General features: G+C 32.0%; 1 protein-coding gene across 1 annotated transcript; it reads right to left on the reverse strand.

Moving 5' to 3' along the window:
- Window positions 1-871: 871 nt before the first annotated feature.
- LOC128245531 (uncharacterized) lies at window positions 872-5,873 on the reverse strand. The gene is made up of 3 exons (XM_052963757.1): window positions 5,520-5,873; window positions 3,421-3,530; window positions 872-1,160 (listed from the first exon to the last, which is right to left on the reverse strand). Exons 1-3 carry the CDS (start codon window positions 5,605-5,607, stop codon window positions 876-878), a joined length of 483 nt encoding a protein of 160 aa, XP_052819717.1. The 5' UTR covers window positions 5,608-5,873; the 3' UTR covers window positions 872-875.
- Between the last annotated feature and the right edge of the window lie 12,365 nt (window positions 5,874-18,238).

An 18,238-nucleotide genomic window follows, 5' to 3' on the forward strand; every position in this document is an offset into this window, starting at 1 on the left:
AAGCGCTGATGGCACTTAGATACCCACTGCTTTATATTATTTATGATCATTTTAATATAATGGTTATGGACGCTCAGATTTCGTAGCTGTGCTGCTAGACTTATAAAGACTTCTAGGCCCAACTTGCTATGTGATCCGCTGGTATACTCCCTTGGAACATTTCAAATTCTAGAATACACATAGTATGCAGACCAGCAAAATCGTAATTTAAAAAAAAACGTACATGGTAATTGATTGAAACGCTTTTTTCTAGCAAGAATTTACTTGTTTCTGTAGTTTTTCGCATAAATATGAAGTTGTGCACATTTATTTTATTGAACAGCAAAGTTAATCAAGGTCATTAATGAAAGTGTCAGGACCGACTCTGTGATAAGAGTGTAGCTCTGTAATATAGTGGATGCCTGTTGCTACAATAATTCTTCCTTTAGATACACAAACATTTGAATAGATTTGAATGTCAACGTCATTTGACCAAAGAGAAAGAATAGATGATGATAACGATGAAGGGAAAAAACACTGCAATAATATAAGTTTGAGTAGTTTTCATAATGTTTTTGTTGTTGCTTTCTCTGTAATTCAGTGTGGATATATATCGCTTTACCAAGACAGTATTTTGAAACAAGTTTTTGCATTTTGGCTTTATTTAAGAGACGATAATGGGCAACCACAACGTATCCAATATGAGAGATCTATATTGGCCCAGCGCTAGGGAAGGTCTAAATTCAGCCATGTCTGTTTGCACGTTGCCATAACGCGTTTCCGTATCAGTCAATTTAAAATTATTTCTTTTTAACCATTTATTCAGCTATTGATTTTGAAAATACTTGACAAACGTTTTGAAATTAAAAACTAAAATGTCACTGTCAATCTGTAGGTTATGAAACAAAGTACCATTTTGGCATTAGAAATAAAGTAATTGAAATAAATGAAAATGCAATATTGAAGGCCCACAACCTTTTATTTACAGCTTCAGCACCATTACAAAAGTCCCTGTCTGAACAGCACTTGCGAAGGGTACATCCGCCGATCATATACTGTTTGGGTGTGGCTACACACTTGAAGAAATCGTCCATACTGGTCACGTGACACGGTCTGTCTGTACATGTTCGTATCACTGAATCGTAGTGCGTGACGTTGTCGAACATCCGGTACTGGACTTTCTGAAGTAATTTAATATCCAGATATGTGAAATCTGTACAGAATATATATATGTAAAAAGTAGAGAAAAGTAAATTGAAAATATGAGAAACTTGAAATGTGTTGATGATAGTTTGATCCTCAGAAATTGTGTACGTGAAACTACTTTAAAACTCTTTTAAGTTTTTTTTTCTAAATAGTATAAAAATAGAATTTGATAACTAGGTTAAACACAAAATAAACGAAATATCAGTTTTATATTTAGATACAGATAAAAAAAATATTTCAAAAAGCACATTTCAGACATCCTAAATCAATATTGTATGATACGTTTTAACAGTTGTTATATTTTGATGTCGACAAATGATCAAACACCTATTTCTTTACTTTAATATTTATGCAAAAAGCTACAAAACATGCTCAGTAGCAGAAAGTTTAAACATACGCCCGGTATCAATAATTGGTATGTTTATCAAGAATTGTTAGGTACCGCCTTTGAACGGTCAGTAAAATTTACTGGGGGTTTAAACCAGTTTATGTGCACAAACCTCACTCTTATCCCAACAATTCTTAATAAAGATAAAACGCAAAAGATAAATCTTATCAAAGTATGCATTGACTTGAGGAAACTTCAATAAAACAAATAATAACAAAAAAAACGAAAAGGTAAACCCCAAGTACTTCAATGATTAGAGCTCCCAACTCTATCTCCAGACGGAGGGAAACAATTCAGAGCACCTAATTCAAATACTTTTCAAAGATACGATGCAGTCATCGTTAGAAACCAAAAGCTTCACACACAGTCTGCCTTAAAAGGTGTAAAACTGTGTGATCATAGAGTTTCATAATAAAAACATCATTGTACTAAAACTGGGAACAATTAAAGAAAAAACATTATTAAAAAATAAAGCGATTAGTATATGCTATTCTCTCCTTCCAAATGATTTAAAAACGTAAAATATTTGAAGAAATTTAAATCACAGCCGAAACACTCGGAGTCAGTCAACACGTGGCCGCCAAAAACGGTTTTAAAGATAACATGAATTAGCAAATTCTTCATAAAAATCAAAGCACTGAAAGTTTAGTTATGAAAGGATGCTATATTCAACCCAATATTTTGTTTCAGGTATTCATCTTCAAATACAAGAAGGCAAGTGCTCTTCAAAATATTGCCTTTATATACACGGTTTAAATAAAATCCAAGTAATTCATTATGTCTATCTGCCCAACTGCCTGCTGGAAACATTTTAATTTTACGAATTTTCTTTAAAACATCACCATAAAAATCGGGATGATCAATACTATCAGCAATGAGCGATTTAAGACTACTATTGTACTTTGATATGAGATTATAATGACCATTAACCAATTTAGAGGAAGTTTTCCTTAATTTAAAATATCGAAAACCCTGTTGTAGAAGTTTTTGCGTCATAAGTTTACTGCGAGAGCTGTTTTATTTTTACATCTGTACATATTCTAGCAAATCGTATTAACTGTGCAATAAAAAACACCATACGATGGTGAAATAGGAACATTACCATCTAAAGAAGGGTAATTAATTAATTAATAATTTTAAAATTAATATCATCACGTTTATTATAAAGATTGATGCAATATATCTTAAACCTTTTTTTGCTTCAATAGTGTTAGAAATCCTACATTTTGTATCATTGGGATGTCATTGTTTTTTGACTTCACAGAATTGCCTCATTTGATTATGAGCATTTTACATCCCAATATGCTTAAAATTTAATTTATGTATTTCTAAACAAAATTGAACTCTAGTTGCGGCTTAATCAGTTTCATAATCTTATACTTAAACTTTACCTTGCCAAGTAAATAATCGGTTTCCAAAAACATGGTTAACATTTACAACGACTGAAGTTCGAATGTGTTTGAATATATTTCAACAGGGCCGGTAAAAACATTAGCTCTTTTTCTCGACATAAGTCTTGTTGCTAAAGTAATTTGAGTATATCACTAGTCGTATGATACAATTAAATTTAATGTAATTGACTTTAATTGAAACACACAATTGTAAGTTAAAACAGAACGCATGAACATTTCTTCACTTTGATAACTAAATGGATTTAAAGATAGGAAATGATTTTAGATCTTTATGAATACCCGCAAAAGACATTGTTAAAACTCATCGAGCAAAATATTTTGTCTTCAACGACCATTGTTGTTACTCTGATCAAAGGTGGACAAAAGAGAATGGCAATGATGCTCAACATATGAAAAGTCAATTCTGAGTTAGGGTAGTCAACATTGCACACATACCATACACTGTTGGTTTCCACCTTTACAGTCGACCTTTGTAGCCTTGAAGTTATCTTCAGGGTCAAGGTCACAGTCGTGAGCGATACACTTCCAGCAGCGTAAACCACCCACTGAAAATACACAGGTCCATGATAAAATAATCGAAGGAATGAAACTGAATTTCCTCCGATTATTTGAATGATGCTTAGACTTATCGATCAGGTGAAATTCTGGGAGAACACATTTAAGAAAGCATCTTTAACGAAATGATAGATTGTTCAGATTTGAAATAAAATGAATTCAGCGGATAATTGAGGAAGTTTCAAAATATCTCTTTGACATAATCTTGTAGCATATAATCAACGAATATTCTGAGCAAAAATCAATTATGGTTTAAAGCATGTTTGGTTTGTATTTTTTTTTTTTTAAGTAATTAAGAAATTTGCACGTTTCTAGTTCATTGTCGTTAGGGCCACTGCATTTTGCTCATCTTTGAATTGTTGCTTGACCCGATAGTTTTCATTGTTTCATTAACTAGATATGACTTGTAGCAATGCATATTGATGGACACAGGCAATCAACGTTCTAGCTAAGCGTGTAATGTGTCTGTACTAAGTATTCGTCTGTCCTTGATTGTTTGTTAAGCTTTGATACGCTTGTACTAAAACAAGAATGAGGTGACACATAACTAAAGGAATTGTCTTTATGAAAAAATGGGGTTTTCCCCTAAAACACTTTTAGAATCGATGCATCGGTATGCGTTTAGAAATGTCCGGATTGCTATGGTTCTTATAGAATGTTTAGAGAAAAGTGTTTATGTTGCATGGTCTAGAGTATTCTTCACTGGTAAGTAGGAGGAAAATTCTCTGAACATGAGTCTTTGGGTGATTTCTATAGTTTCTATAACATTTTAGACAGTGCATTACTTAAATCAAGAATTCAATTAAATTGTTCTGTGAGAAGTACATATGGGCTATACACCGTATGATGAAATAGCGAAAAAAAGAGAAAATTTTCGAAAACTGACATAAACTTGGTACCAATGTGTAAAATGCATTGAAACTACCTAACTGAAGTACCACATAATTTATTTTTCGCAGTTTTCTTTTTCATATTTTTCCATTAAAAATATTCCTTGGTATGTATACCTTCTTAGTACAGTTGATACACCACTGGACTGTTATTTTGGCGACACGGATTGGAACCCGTTCTCCTACTCGATTTGTTTTAGATTTTGGTACTTTTTTACAATTATGATATCAAAGAGTAAAACATTTTATAAAATAACTGTCCTGAGATTCGTTACAGAAAAAGTTGTTTTGGTGCCAACCTGGTGTATAGTCCCTTTAACCTTTAGAAGTTTGTATTCTGAAAGAGCTGTTATACTATATTGCTATTATAGTGTCTTAAATATTTCAAGTGGATTTAGTTCAGTGGAAATTATAGTACCATAATCAGAGCAGTTATTTTGTTAACTATTGTATTTTAGACATTATTCATTTTTAATGTATTTAATTTTAAGATTGACTTATTTTGAACTTCTTTTGTGAAACTGTTTGTAAAAACAAGTTTTTTTTAGAAGGCTTGTTGCTTGTCGTACTTAAACATTTATTTATGTTTTTTTTATGAAACATATAGAATTTGATAGGTCTTCAAAAATACATTTATTGATGTTATTTTATGAAGAAATTGATAGGGATTCAAAAACGGGGTATATGTTTAAACTTTTGGCTGCTGAGCTTGTTTCTGTAGTTTTTTCACATACATTTTGTTTTAATATCTGGCCTATTCTATTCATTCATTATATTCGATGCCCATTATAATCAAACTTTTGAGTTAATGTTTTTGCCATATTGTTCATCTAAATTTCCATACATTACATAAACAGATTAAAGAAAAATAGGTGTTCAAAGTAATGATTTATATGTTAATATTTATGTACGGTGTTGTTTTTGTTGCGTGATACGACTTCGAAAAATGTTATAAAACCTCTGGTAATATTTTCAAATTAATAACAATTACGGTAAGTTTGTATTATACGATGCAATATAATGATTATATCGATATATGACTAAACTCACTTTCAGCTTGACGTGCAAATATCACAACAATATACTAACCTCCTTTAAAATCCTTCGTTAGTACGAATATAACAGACACACAGTATAACAATCGTGAACAAAGTTTGTGTTTATCCATGTAAATCATAACGATCCGTTGCCATATACAACACAAACGGTTCAATCAGAAAAAAATCATTTAAAAACACAAGTAAAATATTCGAATAAACACCGAGATATTTGGAATTTAGGGCACCTAATCCCTCAAATTCCCGACGATTTAAGAATACCGTCAAGTAGCGTTAATGAAAGAAAATTCCATCATACGTTTTCTGTCTAGGAAGTATTCATCATGTTGCGACATATTTCTAATTTCACTCGAATCCTGCTACTTGTTATACCACTGCTAGTCCATTGCCCACGCTGGGAGCCAAGTATTGGGACAAGTGACAAGCAGCAATCCACTCAACATTAATCCTCGTTGCGCTATGAACCTATTTCCTTCCCCATCAATGTTTAAGCCAATAAGGTTTACTGGGAAGTATATCGGATTTTAAATGCAGTCGGCACTAGGCCATTTTCAATATCATTCGAGCAATGCCTCTCAAAAACGCCGAGAACTTGTTGAAATGTGTCGACTAATGAAATAAGAACAATTATACGTAGTAAGCATTTATAGGAAATGAATGTTATTACTTAACAACGGATCTGAGCTTTGATATCGCAATTAAGCAGCAAATTGATGTAAAAATGTTCACAATATGTTCGAATCTAAAATTGTTTTCAATTTTATTAATCATTATGTTTCACATCACAAACATTTTGCAAACTAATTCATTCACAGATGCACTCTTACTACCAAATAAATTTCACCACAACTAAAAAATTGTTTTAATTTACCAAAAAGGATGAATAAATGTCAAAAACAATGGTTCTTATGAAGGATACCGAATTGAATTTGAAAGGAAGGTGCAGAAGACACGATATTTCTACCTTATGACACGATAGATAATCAGAGTAAATCTTCCAGCATTAACCAATCATTTAATGTGTTTGCGTTTTCAGCTATTAAATAGACGGTTAAATTTTTGTTATCAGTAATTCATGTTTTAAAGTGGTTAAAGATTTATTAACCAAAATTTGTGTTTGTAGTACATGTGGTTTTGAATAAGAATGTCATTTTAAAGAAAAAAAGATGTCCTTCTCAATGCATTGGCCACCTAAATAAATACAAAACTGATCAGACAAATGGTTCATGCAATACTGTTTTGCTCCCTTTTAAAATCATATTGACAGAGCTAACAATATTCCTATTCTTCAGTAATTGTATTTGGCTACACAGCCAGCAAATGTCAGTTACTAGATGCATTTAAGTCTCAAAATCGTATCCGCTGTTTGTTTACAACCAGTCACAATAATATGTGAAACGTTTTGTGTTCTGATTGTATAATACTATAATACTTATGTGACAACACCATATACTTTAACACTATAACCAAATACAAACACAATAACACCAAACCGAAACGACATGAAATTGAGTAAAGAACAGTGGATATGCTCTTGTTCACATCTGATGCAGACTCACATTGTATTATCCAGACTAGCTCTGACAACCTATATATAGAATACCTACTGGGTACTGTCATTGTAAAACATACATAACTTTTTTACTTATTTTTTTTTAAATTTAAATTCATAAAACATTACTGTATGCTTCCAGTATTATGAACAAAACCCAGTTTGTGTGCTAACTGCTAATGTGTATGGTAAATTGTCTTTCAATAATTATATACAATGTTATATCAATAATCGTTAATCACTTTTCGTACACTCATTCAACTAAATTGCCTTTAAATTTATATCGTTATAGACTCTTAGGTAAAAATATGATTTAATGTATTGTTTGCCGATCATCCCCATATAGCCTTTTATTAAAAACGTGTGTGCATAAAGATGCAATACAATAGAGTATACGTGTTTTGATCAATAAACTACAATCCACGGTTAGCGAACGTCTACTAAGTACGGACAACCTCAAACTGCGATCTTTGTCTAGGTAACGGACATCATGACATGACATATAATAAATCATTTAAGAGTGTTCGTTTGAAATGCTTAAATAGAGATTAAATTTACGACTCACCCTTCAAATCTTAACGATACTTAAACGTACTATTGTCAAACTTAAACGTCGATTTCGTTCCTTTGAATTATCGGAAGCGATATTTTGGTTATAATAACCAATAAATAAATATTTATAGACAACTCAATTGAAATGTTATCAATGGCACAATCAACATTTCCATAGTAAATGAAATGTTCTCAATTTATCCGTTCACGATTTATGAGGGACATTAATCACTTACACCATCTTATTTCGTTTTAAAAAAACTCGCCATCACTGGTGACCCAAGCTGCATGCTTTATTTAAATACGCATTTTTCAACGGTGTTTCATAAAAATTGAATTAAATATTTCACATATTGAGAACATATGTTGCATGTCTCTTGTTTACGTTTTATGGATGGACTAAACCGAACCATCTAAAAAACTGTTTCTCATTAATTTTACATCAATGGATGAACAATATGGAGTTAAGATTGCATCTTTTTTCTTCTGTAAGTTTTTCAATGAATTGTAAGAAATGATTTATTAAGGCGCCTAATGACAGCCATACTAGCTTGCTACAAGGCGTTTTATATACTTCTGAGCATATCATTAGTTCACAGAATGGCTTCAAATAAAGCGCTAGTCTGCTGAAAGGGTCACGTTTCTAATCACTGTTAAAACCATAAAATCTTCTGTGGTTGAAAACCGATCGTTATGGTATGTGTAAAAGGTTTCCAAGATAACCAATTTGTAACAACATTATATATTTTAATCTAGCAGGGGAATACATACTTTGTAATTATTATGCTGTTGCATGAATCATAAAGAAGACTAAAACTTTACTTTGAAGTTGCGAACGGCAATATAATACAAATATTCAATTATTATACTAGTTTTAATGGGATCTAAAGCGGTGTAATTAATTGGATTGTATAGTATATTTAACAATCTATAAAAACGTATATAGTGAAATAAGTATAGGGTTTATGCACATACACATGGTTTATAATATAAATATGATATAATGCAGTAAGGCTTCAAAACTTCATAATTATACATGGCTTCTCCTAGATATTTGCTTAATGTTGCGCTCAAAACCAAAATGAAATATGCGTCGCTTTTTAAAATAATTATCTTTGGTTATTGCAATGCGTACATTAGTTTATTCCAAAGATATTTATGTATGTATTGCTTTTTAAATTACTTACTAATGATCATTAAAGCAAGACAAGAAAGGAAATTCATCTTCAAACATGTATGTGATGAAAGTCTTAGCCTAGTTAATGATATTCGCAATATCTTTTTGCAATATTCATTTCGTACAAATAAGGTTAAAACGTAATGACATCTCATATACAAGGTACCGGAAAGACTTTTTTCCAAATGGTTAAACCTACATTACCGCCAGATAACATATATTTAATCGTCGAGACCGATATGTATGGGCAACAACGTGACTGTTTACATTTGACTATACAATCAATTGATATATTAAATATAACAAATGAGGTATGCCACGGTCATATATGTGAGCATCAAACAATTCATAGGATTAAAAGAGTTTGATATTACATACTGTTTATTTTAAGTGTTCTAAAGTTCAAAATGATACCCTGATTACCGGTCATAACAGGAAACAAATTTTGATCAGAAAGTTGTCGTTTGTTTTTGTTTCCCAAAATCAACCAATATATTTGTTGATTTCCCTGATTACGCGTTATTCCGAAAATCAGATTGCTCAATATTGAACCCACCGTTAACCGAAGTACTGTCTGATTTAGATCACAGGATATGCGCGCCTGTATTCTTATATCGGGGAAGATACTGCGAGATGTCCAGCCGTTTTCGTCTGAAGCTCAGAACATTCCTAATGTGATAAATAAAATAAAATGTCTCCTGATGATCTCTGGAGTACAAAGTTGTGTACATTGTAGTAGTAGGTTAAAATAGATCTAGAAGGCTTGATCATAGGAAATAAAACAAATCATTGAAATTATACTTTAACAACTCCATGAACAGTAACCCTGTTATAGTGTGCTAATGCAAAATTCCTGTAGAAAAGCACATTTAGTAGAATAAACACAGACAGGCAGTACATACTTCAAACTAGTTTTATAAATCAATGTTAAGGGCAACTACCATGCAACGATAAGTGGAATATAATTTCAGTGGAAGGAGAGGTGAGGAGGACTAAACTGGTTTATAGAACCTCAAGCAAGTCCTAGTAATATTCAATACTTTAAATAGTATTTGATAAATCACTTGGAGATCAGTTGAATATAATGTGATCGATTAAAAAAAATGAAAATAAAAACAAATGTTGCGAAACATTCTTCTTTTTCGAAGCATGTATTCATAAAATACCAACTATTTTTATAATCATGTGTAATCACTTAGTTTCAGTATATAAAATAGAGTATACGTGTTTTGATCAATAAACTACAATCCACGGTTAGCGAACGTCTACTAAGTACGGACAACCTCAAACTCCGATCTTTGTCTAGGTAACGGACATGTTGACATGACATATAACACATCATTTAAGAGTGTTCGTTTGAAATGCTTAAATAGAGATTAAATTTACGACTCACCCTTCAAATCTTAACGATACTTAAACGTACTATTGTCAAACTTAAACGTCGATTCCGTTCCTTTGAATTATCGGAAGCGATATTTTTAAATGAATATGAACACGCATATAAGTAATCAAACCTGTTATTGAACAAACACAAAAAAAGGATTTGTTGAATGAAGGCATCTGAATAAATATTTATAGACAACTCAATTGAAATGTTATCAATGGCACAATCAACATTTCCATAGTAAGTGAAATGTTCTCAATATATCCGTTCACGATTTATGAGGGACATTAAACACTTACACCATCTTATTTCGTTTTAAAAAAACCTCGCCATCACTCAATTTACTGTAATCTTAAAAGCATATTCCCGCGAATAGAACGTTGATTATAAATTATTTTTAACTTTAATGATACAATTTCTTCAATGTAAATGCATTGCATATCGTTTCATGCAATCTTATCTTCAGGCTTTTGGTAGTTCCATTTGCATCCGTCTTTTTATTGTTTAATATATTTTTTTGTATTTTTTTTGGAAAAATTTGCTTTTTTTATTCTTTTGAAAAGATTTTTGACAATATTTCAGCCATAATCGTAGGTATGAGGAATCCAAGAGCGAGCAATTCAGTTTGAATCAAAAACAAAATCTTGCTTTGATGTTAGGATACACTAATTTTGTCCCAAAATATCGAAGTTGACACAAAATTCGTCCACTTTGAAAAGGTGGCAATAAAGTGAAGCGGCATAAAGAGTACTGGACCTTTCTTTTAACCTTACCCTGGACCTGACCCTTGACCTCACCCTGGACCTAACCTTTGACCTTACACGTGACGTTATGCCTAACCATACCTCTGATCATACTCTTGACTTTAAACTAAAACTTACTAGAACTACACCATCTTGCTAGAAGCCTTGATATTTGTTTCACAGACTAATGAATAACGTCGCAATAAAAACTGTTTTGTTTCGTACTTAATTTCTTCGTGTTTTTTGTTTTAGAAACAAACCTTCGTATCGGTACTGTCGGAAACAAAATAAAAATTAAAGCGGCCAAAATGATATGTCATTTCTTCTCGTTTAACACAAAGTACGGTGGCCGGTTTTGTAATTCCAAAAATAAAAGGAGTGGTCTTAGTAGGATGATTAAAGACTGTGTTTGCCATTAAACACAAAACCTTTACCTTTACTTTTAACACAATCAGGTGTTGCATTGTATGACAGTAGAATTCGCTTTCCTGAAGATTTTGTCTTCAATGAATATTAAAACAAAGACCGTTGTCAAGGCTACACATGTTCGTTTTCCAAATTAGTCCAGTCACAACAGGGGTCACACATGATGACTGACATTTTCCATGACAACGAAATAATCAGCCTAAAGGTTTAGGTGTATCAAAGAGGTTTCGCCACTCATTAAAACAGTTGATGTTAGCACTCAGAGAGTCTTGGATGAGGGCAGACGAGAATCTGTACAAAGTGTCCCTTTGATTCAGGAGATTTGCTGCTGTTTCGTCTGACTTCCGAACCAGGATGACAAAGACATGTTAGGTTGCACAGTCCAATATTATAAATCAAAGAGATGATGAGACTGCTGAGGAGAAGAGTTTTATAGTTTGAAATACTGTCTATGTTCTTCTGCCTAATCATGCAAAACACATTAAAAGCTATATAGCTTTGTCTTTTAACTGTACTGTCACAAATCCGAACACTTTTTGAGGTTTTTCACAATCATCTTGGAGAGTTTGTGTTGTAGTAACTTACAATTGCGTATGAAACATCTTTGGTTAATGTGACAACATCTGTCAAATTACAGGTTCACGACCTCATCAATGTTATGTCGAAAATTATTCATTTTATTGACAGTGAACCTCCCTTTTATTTATGCTATGGAGGGCAAAAATACCGAGCACTTGCAAAGCGAAAATACGTGGTCATAAAATTATAATTAATTAGTATGCTTTATTAAATAAACACTTAGCTTTAAAGTTATTTATTGTTTCCGATGTTTTTCAAAACATGCAATTCAAATGTAAAGCGTGAATTATATTTATAAATATCATGAAAGTAGGTCAACATACTGCAAAACCTGAAGATGTGCATGCGCGCCCTCTGACGTCATCCCCCCATGTGCTACATTTTGATCTTTATGCGTATAAACATTGAATGGCTTTTTTTAGAAAAATGCTTAACAAAACAAGATAAAACTTCGCAAGTGTGACCAAGGCAAGACCCTTTATTGATCTAGATCATCGAATAATCGATCACGGTAAACAAACGCGTGTTTTAGCCGTTTTTTTTTTTGGGATTTGTGTCCTGTTCGGAAATGTACCGTCAACCAGTAACAAGAACGTTATCTGAATTATGTTCCTAACACATTGGAAGGCGAAATCAAATATTAAAATGTGTCATATGAATATTTATGAATGAAGACACAAACGGAGATAGAAATTGTAATAAACGAGTGTCAGGTGTAAACGCTATCCAACAGGAAACATGTATGATAAAATCAGAGTACAATTGTGATATAATTGGTAAGACTGATCCTGGTCAGGCTAAGCTTGAAAGCTCAGAAAATATGAAGCAATAAACTTTATCACAAAAGAAATCATTTAAAACACATGAATATATACATATGGGCACTATTTTTCAAATATTCCAACAAGGACTGAAAAAATAGTGAAAACGTGTTTGTATGAATTCTTATGTAGAATTTATAACAGTTAGTTAACTGTTAAGTAACTTAGATTCGATTAAGTAAACTATCTTTGTTCTTTACATATGTACGAGTGTATTAATAAGGATTTGTTTAGAGTGTTAACGATTTTTCTAATTAATTCCTGTTAAGTAGCTAAATTATAAATACTTATGTGAACATTTCTTGATGGATTTTAGAAAAAATCTTGAGACTTGTGTATTATTTTTCTGAAACATTTTTATTTGGTATTATATTTATCAATGATCTTTGTGTAAAATTTAATTTTCTATTAAATTTCACCAGTGCAATAACATTTCTAAGATATTGGCTTTAATTAAATTGCTCCGACATGATCTCATTTTAACCTTTTGTTGACATTATTCTGAAATAACTGCTGTATTAAGATTATGTTTAAACAGTGTCTTAATTATTTTATGTGTATTTAATTTTGTGGACATTAAACATTAAAGGATCAGTAACGTTTTGTAATTTTTAAACGTTGGACATTATTTTATTAGAATTTTTTTTCAACAAATGAATGTTGTTCTTGTTTAAAATTTGTTGCTGGTTCCTCCTTCTCTGTTGTATTTAGTGGGCGTAGCAAAGTTCTGAAATGCGAATATTGAAATACATCATAATTCCAGCGAAAATATAAACTATGCAAACACTATTTACAACTATCCCTGTCTATCCCTGTTTTAGCATCAGATTCGTAGAGTACATTTATCATATATTGCTTAGGCGTGGTAACATACCTGCAAATCTCGCATATGTGAAATAGGAAAAAATATGCGAATGGGTATACTAGAGAAAGTATGTTAAACCATTAGACAAAATAAAACCAGAACTGCATCGAACGTAATTACGTAACTGTTATTTGTTACGTACATCAAGCATTGTTCGAGAACCATTAAGGTTACTTTAACAAACGAAAATAACATTGATAAAATAAATGTTTTAATCAAAACGTTTGTTGAATAAAATTTAGAAAATTCATCATTTAGTTCATAACTTATTTTTTAAATTGATGGCACGTATACCATACACTATTGTGGATTTCTCAATGGCAGTTGATCGTGGTGATCTTGTAATTTATCTTCAAGATCAAAGTTACAGTTGTAATCAATACATTTCAGCAACGTTAACCACTCACTGAACTTATACAAAACATAGTCTAGTATCTTCATGGAAAACGTCACAGTTATGAGAGATACACTTCTAGCAGCGTAGACCTGTGGCTAACAATACAGAATAGGAATACCTAACACATGCACTCTTTTAGACAAGTTGAGGGGTTAAACTGATTTTCTCCTACTACTTGTTTAACATGATGTTTCGCGTGGACTCATCGATCACTGGGAAATTCAAGGGGAGTATTTCAAGAATTTATCCAAGGACAATGACAGATTGAAAATAATTGAGGTATTAAAAAGTTTGCAGGTTCTTCAAGACGATTCAAAAAAAGCATCTATAGAATCTGATTGAATATGGATAACAATCATTCAAGGAAAATATTCACTTTTTCTTAAGACAGGGAAATATCAATGCACATTTACATATTTTAAATAGATGAACGCCTTTAAACGTATTTCTTTCATGCTTTACGATGAAATATGGGGTTTTAACAGTGAAATAACAACAGCAAAATAAGGAGTGAAAATATCAACTTTCATAACTACTTTTAAATTCCTGTTGTTACATGTACTTGCCTTGATCAAAACAGAACACTGGACTTCAGTAAATTATGTATACAACTAAATAGGATCGTACTTCAAGGAGTCTACTTAGCCCGTACTTATAGTTGGCGATTTTGCTAAGTGACTTAAAATCAGAAGTCAAAATGCTCGATGTACAATTATTTTTATTTAAACAAAACAAATTGGTTAAAATATTGCCAAGGATTTAAATTGGTTTGTCAGCTCAGTTTTACTTTGAAAACATTTATTCTATCAAAGAAAAAAAGATAAAAATGCAGTTACATTTATAATACAAAGTAAAATGCCTACATTAGATGTAAAAAACAAATAAAACTCCGAAAATAAGCATAAAAGAAACAGAAAATTTGTTTATTTCAGTGTAAGATCGTAATTAATTTCACTCGTGATCATAAAAAACTACATTTTCTATGACACTCGTGAAATAAAATACAATCTTACACTGAAATAAACAAATATCCTCTATATCTTTTATCATCCATTCCTGACGTTTTCTTTTGTATAAAATTATGCAATAGCCGTTTCTTATCCACATAATTCGTCTCATTGGTTTTAAAATATATTGTTACTGTCAGTGGTGTATTGATTGAGGTACATTGCAGAACAAAAATTCTCCCACCTCAGATAAGTAGATCCATTAATTTAACCATAATAGAAAATCTTATCTTGCCCACGGGCGAAGATAAAATGCCCGTATGGAACTTCTTTTTATGGTCACAACATTGTAATTACCTCCCTTGTTGAAGGCTGTCGTCTGCAGCATCATGGAAGTCTTGTCTTGTGGCAATATTAAAAATACTAGTTAACTACTTCTCGCTTCAAATGTCACCATAAAACAGTTTTTACGCACCATTCAAGAAATAATGCTTCATTCTCCTTAGAACTATTTAAAAAGACCGATTTGACTATTAACATTAACTGGATCATTGCGCGCATACCCATGACAACCACGTGCTATCGCATATCCATACGCAATTATTTTCACTAAGCACAAAAGAGTTCCAGCAAAAAATATATTTTTACTTAATTTTGTTTAACTGAGGTGGGAGAAAAAGCATCCCCCATAGCCGCTCGTATAACATAGGTTCATTCCGACCCGAGCGTAGGGTGTTTTGCGGAAACGAGGTTTACCGGTAAACCTCGTTTCCGCAAAACACCCTACGCTCGAGTCGGAATGAACCTATCTTACACTCTCGGCCATGGAAGATACTTATAATCTAATTGACGTCTTGAAAATACACTTTATGAAAACTCAATATTGTACATGCATTAAAACAATTTCTTGAATTAAGGGCATCAAAATTATTAGCTCGACGTAAAAATAGCTCAAACTCCCACATTTATACTGAGCTTTCTCCAACACCCATAATAAGTAACAATACAGCAGACAAAATTATTTGCAAACAAAGTTTGATTTTATTCTTTACTATGTACCATCGCAGTGGTTTTATGACAAACACCAACACACGATATACCGACATATGTTACCGAGGCGTTCATTCAGCCTCAGCAATATAAACTAAAATACAGGCACAAGCCTAGCAGTCGAAAATTATAAACTCACATCAGTTCGGAGGCTGAAAGCAATGGCCAAAACGACAATGAACTAGAGAAACAAACGCATTGATACCAAACACATACATACTAACTCCAAAAACAGTCCATACATCCATTACAATAGCTTTACCGATAATGATGGGACTAACAGTTCACTGGAACAAAAATCTTCGAACGACATAAACTAGTTTGTGAAGCCATAACCTCAAACTTGTCCCAACATGTAAAAATTGTTAAAAGTTAAAAAACAACAACTTCATCTTACTTATTTCCATCGGCTATTGTAACTTGTACTAGCCATTCGTTTTGATTGCCAAAGCCGACAGACTACTGTATTTCCATTTCCGTCAAACATTTTATCAATAGACGTTTGCCATTTCCTTACATAATGAAAGAGTTATCAAACAATGCCTCCCACATCATGCTGAATAAGCGTTTAACAGCTTTTTAGTCTGACAAAATGTCCAGGACCTATTGCGTTTTCCTTTTCCAATCAGCGTTTAAATTCTTAATTCGTTTTGATTTGTTATCTTAAGTATATTCACTATTATCTTTTTCTCGTAAGTTATCTCTTGAAGAATCAAATAATTACCATAGAATACAAATAATGTCCCTCATGATAATTGAATTTGTTATGTTTTAAGGCAGATCTAACAACTGGTAAGATGGATGGAAATCGTTGAAACAATTTTGCAGACGACAAAATGTCCTTTAAAGTGTGATTTATTCAGGGTTAAAACCGCAAATTTGCAGCCGCAATGTTAATAAAAATGTCTACGACGACGCAAATTCTATTTTGTACTTAAGATTTCCATATCATCAACTTTTTTCAGTCTGCGTTGAAGTAGCGAAAATGAATATTTGAAATTAGATTTGCCTTAAAGACAAAGGCAAATTTAGCAGAAATTTGTTTCTATTGTTGTAACACGAATCAACAACAAACGTCCAGTATGCCGTATGCACTGTGTAATGTGAAGGAAATACGAAATTATATATCATAATACATACGCTGTTACCTATTTATTGATAGGTGAAATCGAGCAAACCTGTCAGTACGATTAAGTGGTTTCTGAGACGAGTAATGGGCTTATTTTGCATTAGCAAATAATATATTTGTTAAGTGTGGCGTTGAATAATCATGACCTCATGTGGACTGGTTTCCGTTCATATGCGGTAACCACAAATGCTGTTGATTTTGGCAATGCAGCACATATCAGATAATTTACTATTACAATGATTTCTATAACTGAAACATGTGCCTGCAAAAAGGATCAGCAAACACGTGGAATGGTCTAATGATTTTTAATCATTTTTCATACAAAGCGATCTGTAGGAATAATTCTTTGATCATCATATTGATTAAATAAAACAATGAATGCAACGAATTATTTTGACTTTATGTTATATTCCTTATATCACTGAACAATTAACGAGGAAAGCTCTCGTTGTGTGTGATTTGTAACTTAGAAATTGGTAATAAATCCACAATTGTGTATGCCATACTTGTTGGAAAAAACGTATGCCTTGAATAAATAACATATTATATTATTATATAACAAAAGCGTCTTTTAAAAACTATAAGGAAAATATAATGAGACAACTTTGTGCAATCGTTACCTTATTTTCATACACATCTAACTTATAATTTATAATGACAGTGTAGATCACTAAAAATAGTAAACATTTAAGGCAAATACATGTATTTATAATAGATTTTCATTATGGTTATGATAAAATTGGTTTCTCTTAATTTACAATCAAGATCACTAAAACTTAGCGATAAATTTCTTGATTATATAATGAACATTTTGTCTCAGAAAAATGCTCTTGAATAATATATGCCATTAAAGTAGTGTATGCATTATGCTCATGCCATTACATATAATTAACATTCATTTAGAATTTCATAGCTGAGATGAGTGTCTCTGATGAATGACAATGCACTGGAAAGCTAAACGAACTTTTATCATAATTTTCGATTACGTTTCGATGGCAATACAAATTTATCTTAATGCTATGTATCAGCGATATACGATCATTGATAAACATCCCCCATTAAATCAATGAAAGCAATTAAAGCATTTGAACAACTCTCATTTAACTATTCCGAATTTACATAAATGGA

Source organism: Mya arenaria, chromosome 1 (genome assembly GCF_026914265.1).
Source record: "Mya arenaria isolate MELC-2E11 chromosome 1, ASM2691426v1".
NCBI classification, from domain to species: Eukaryota; Metazoa; Mollusca; class Bivalvia; order Myida; family Myidae; genus Mya; species Mya arenaria.

Bases quoted from the DNA above. Each gene is read 5' to 3' on its own strand.
- LOC128245531 (XM_052963757.1), bottom strand. From the start codon at position 5,607: ATGATTTACATGGATAAACACAAACTTTGTTCACGATTGTTATACTGT. The intron at 3,531-5,519 runs GTTAGTATATTG...GTGTATTTTCAG, and splicing joins AACGAAGGATTTTAAAGGAG to TGGGTGGTTTACGCTGCTGG. The intron at 1,161-3,420 runs GTATGTGTGCAA...AAATTACTTCAG, and splicing joins GTGGAAACCAACAGTGTATG to AAAGTCCAGTACCGGATGTT.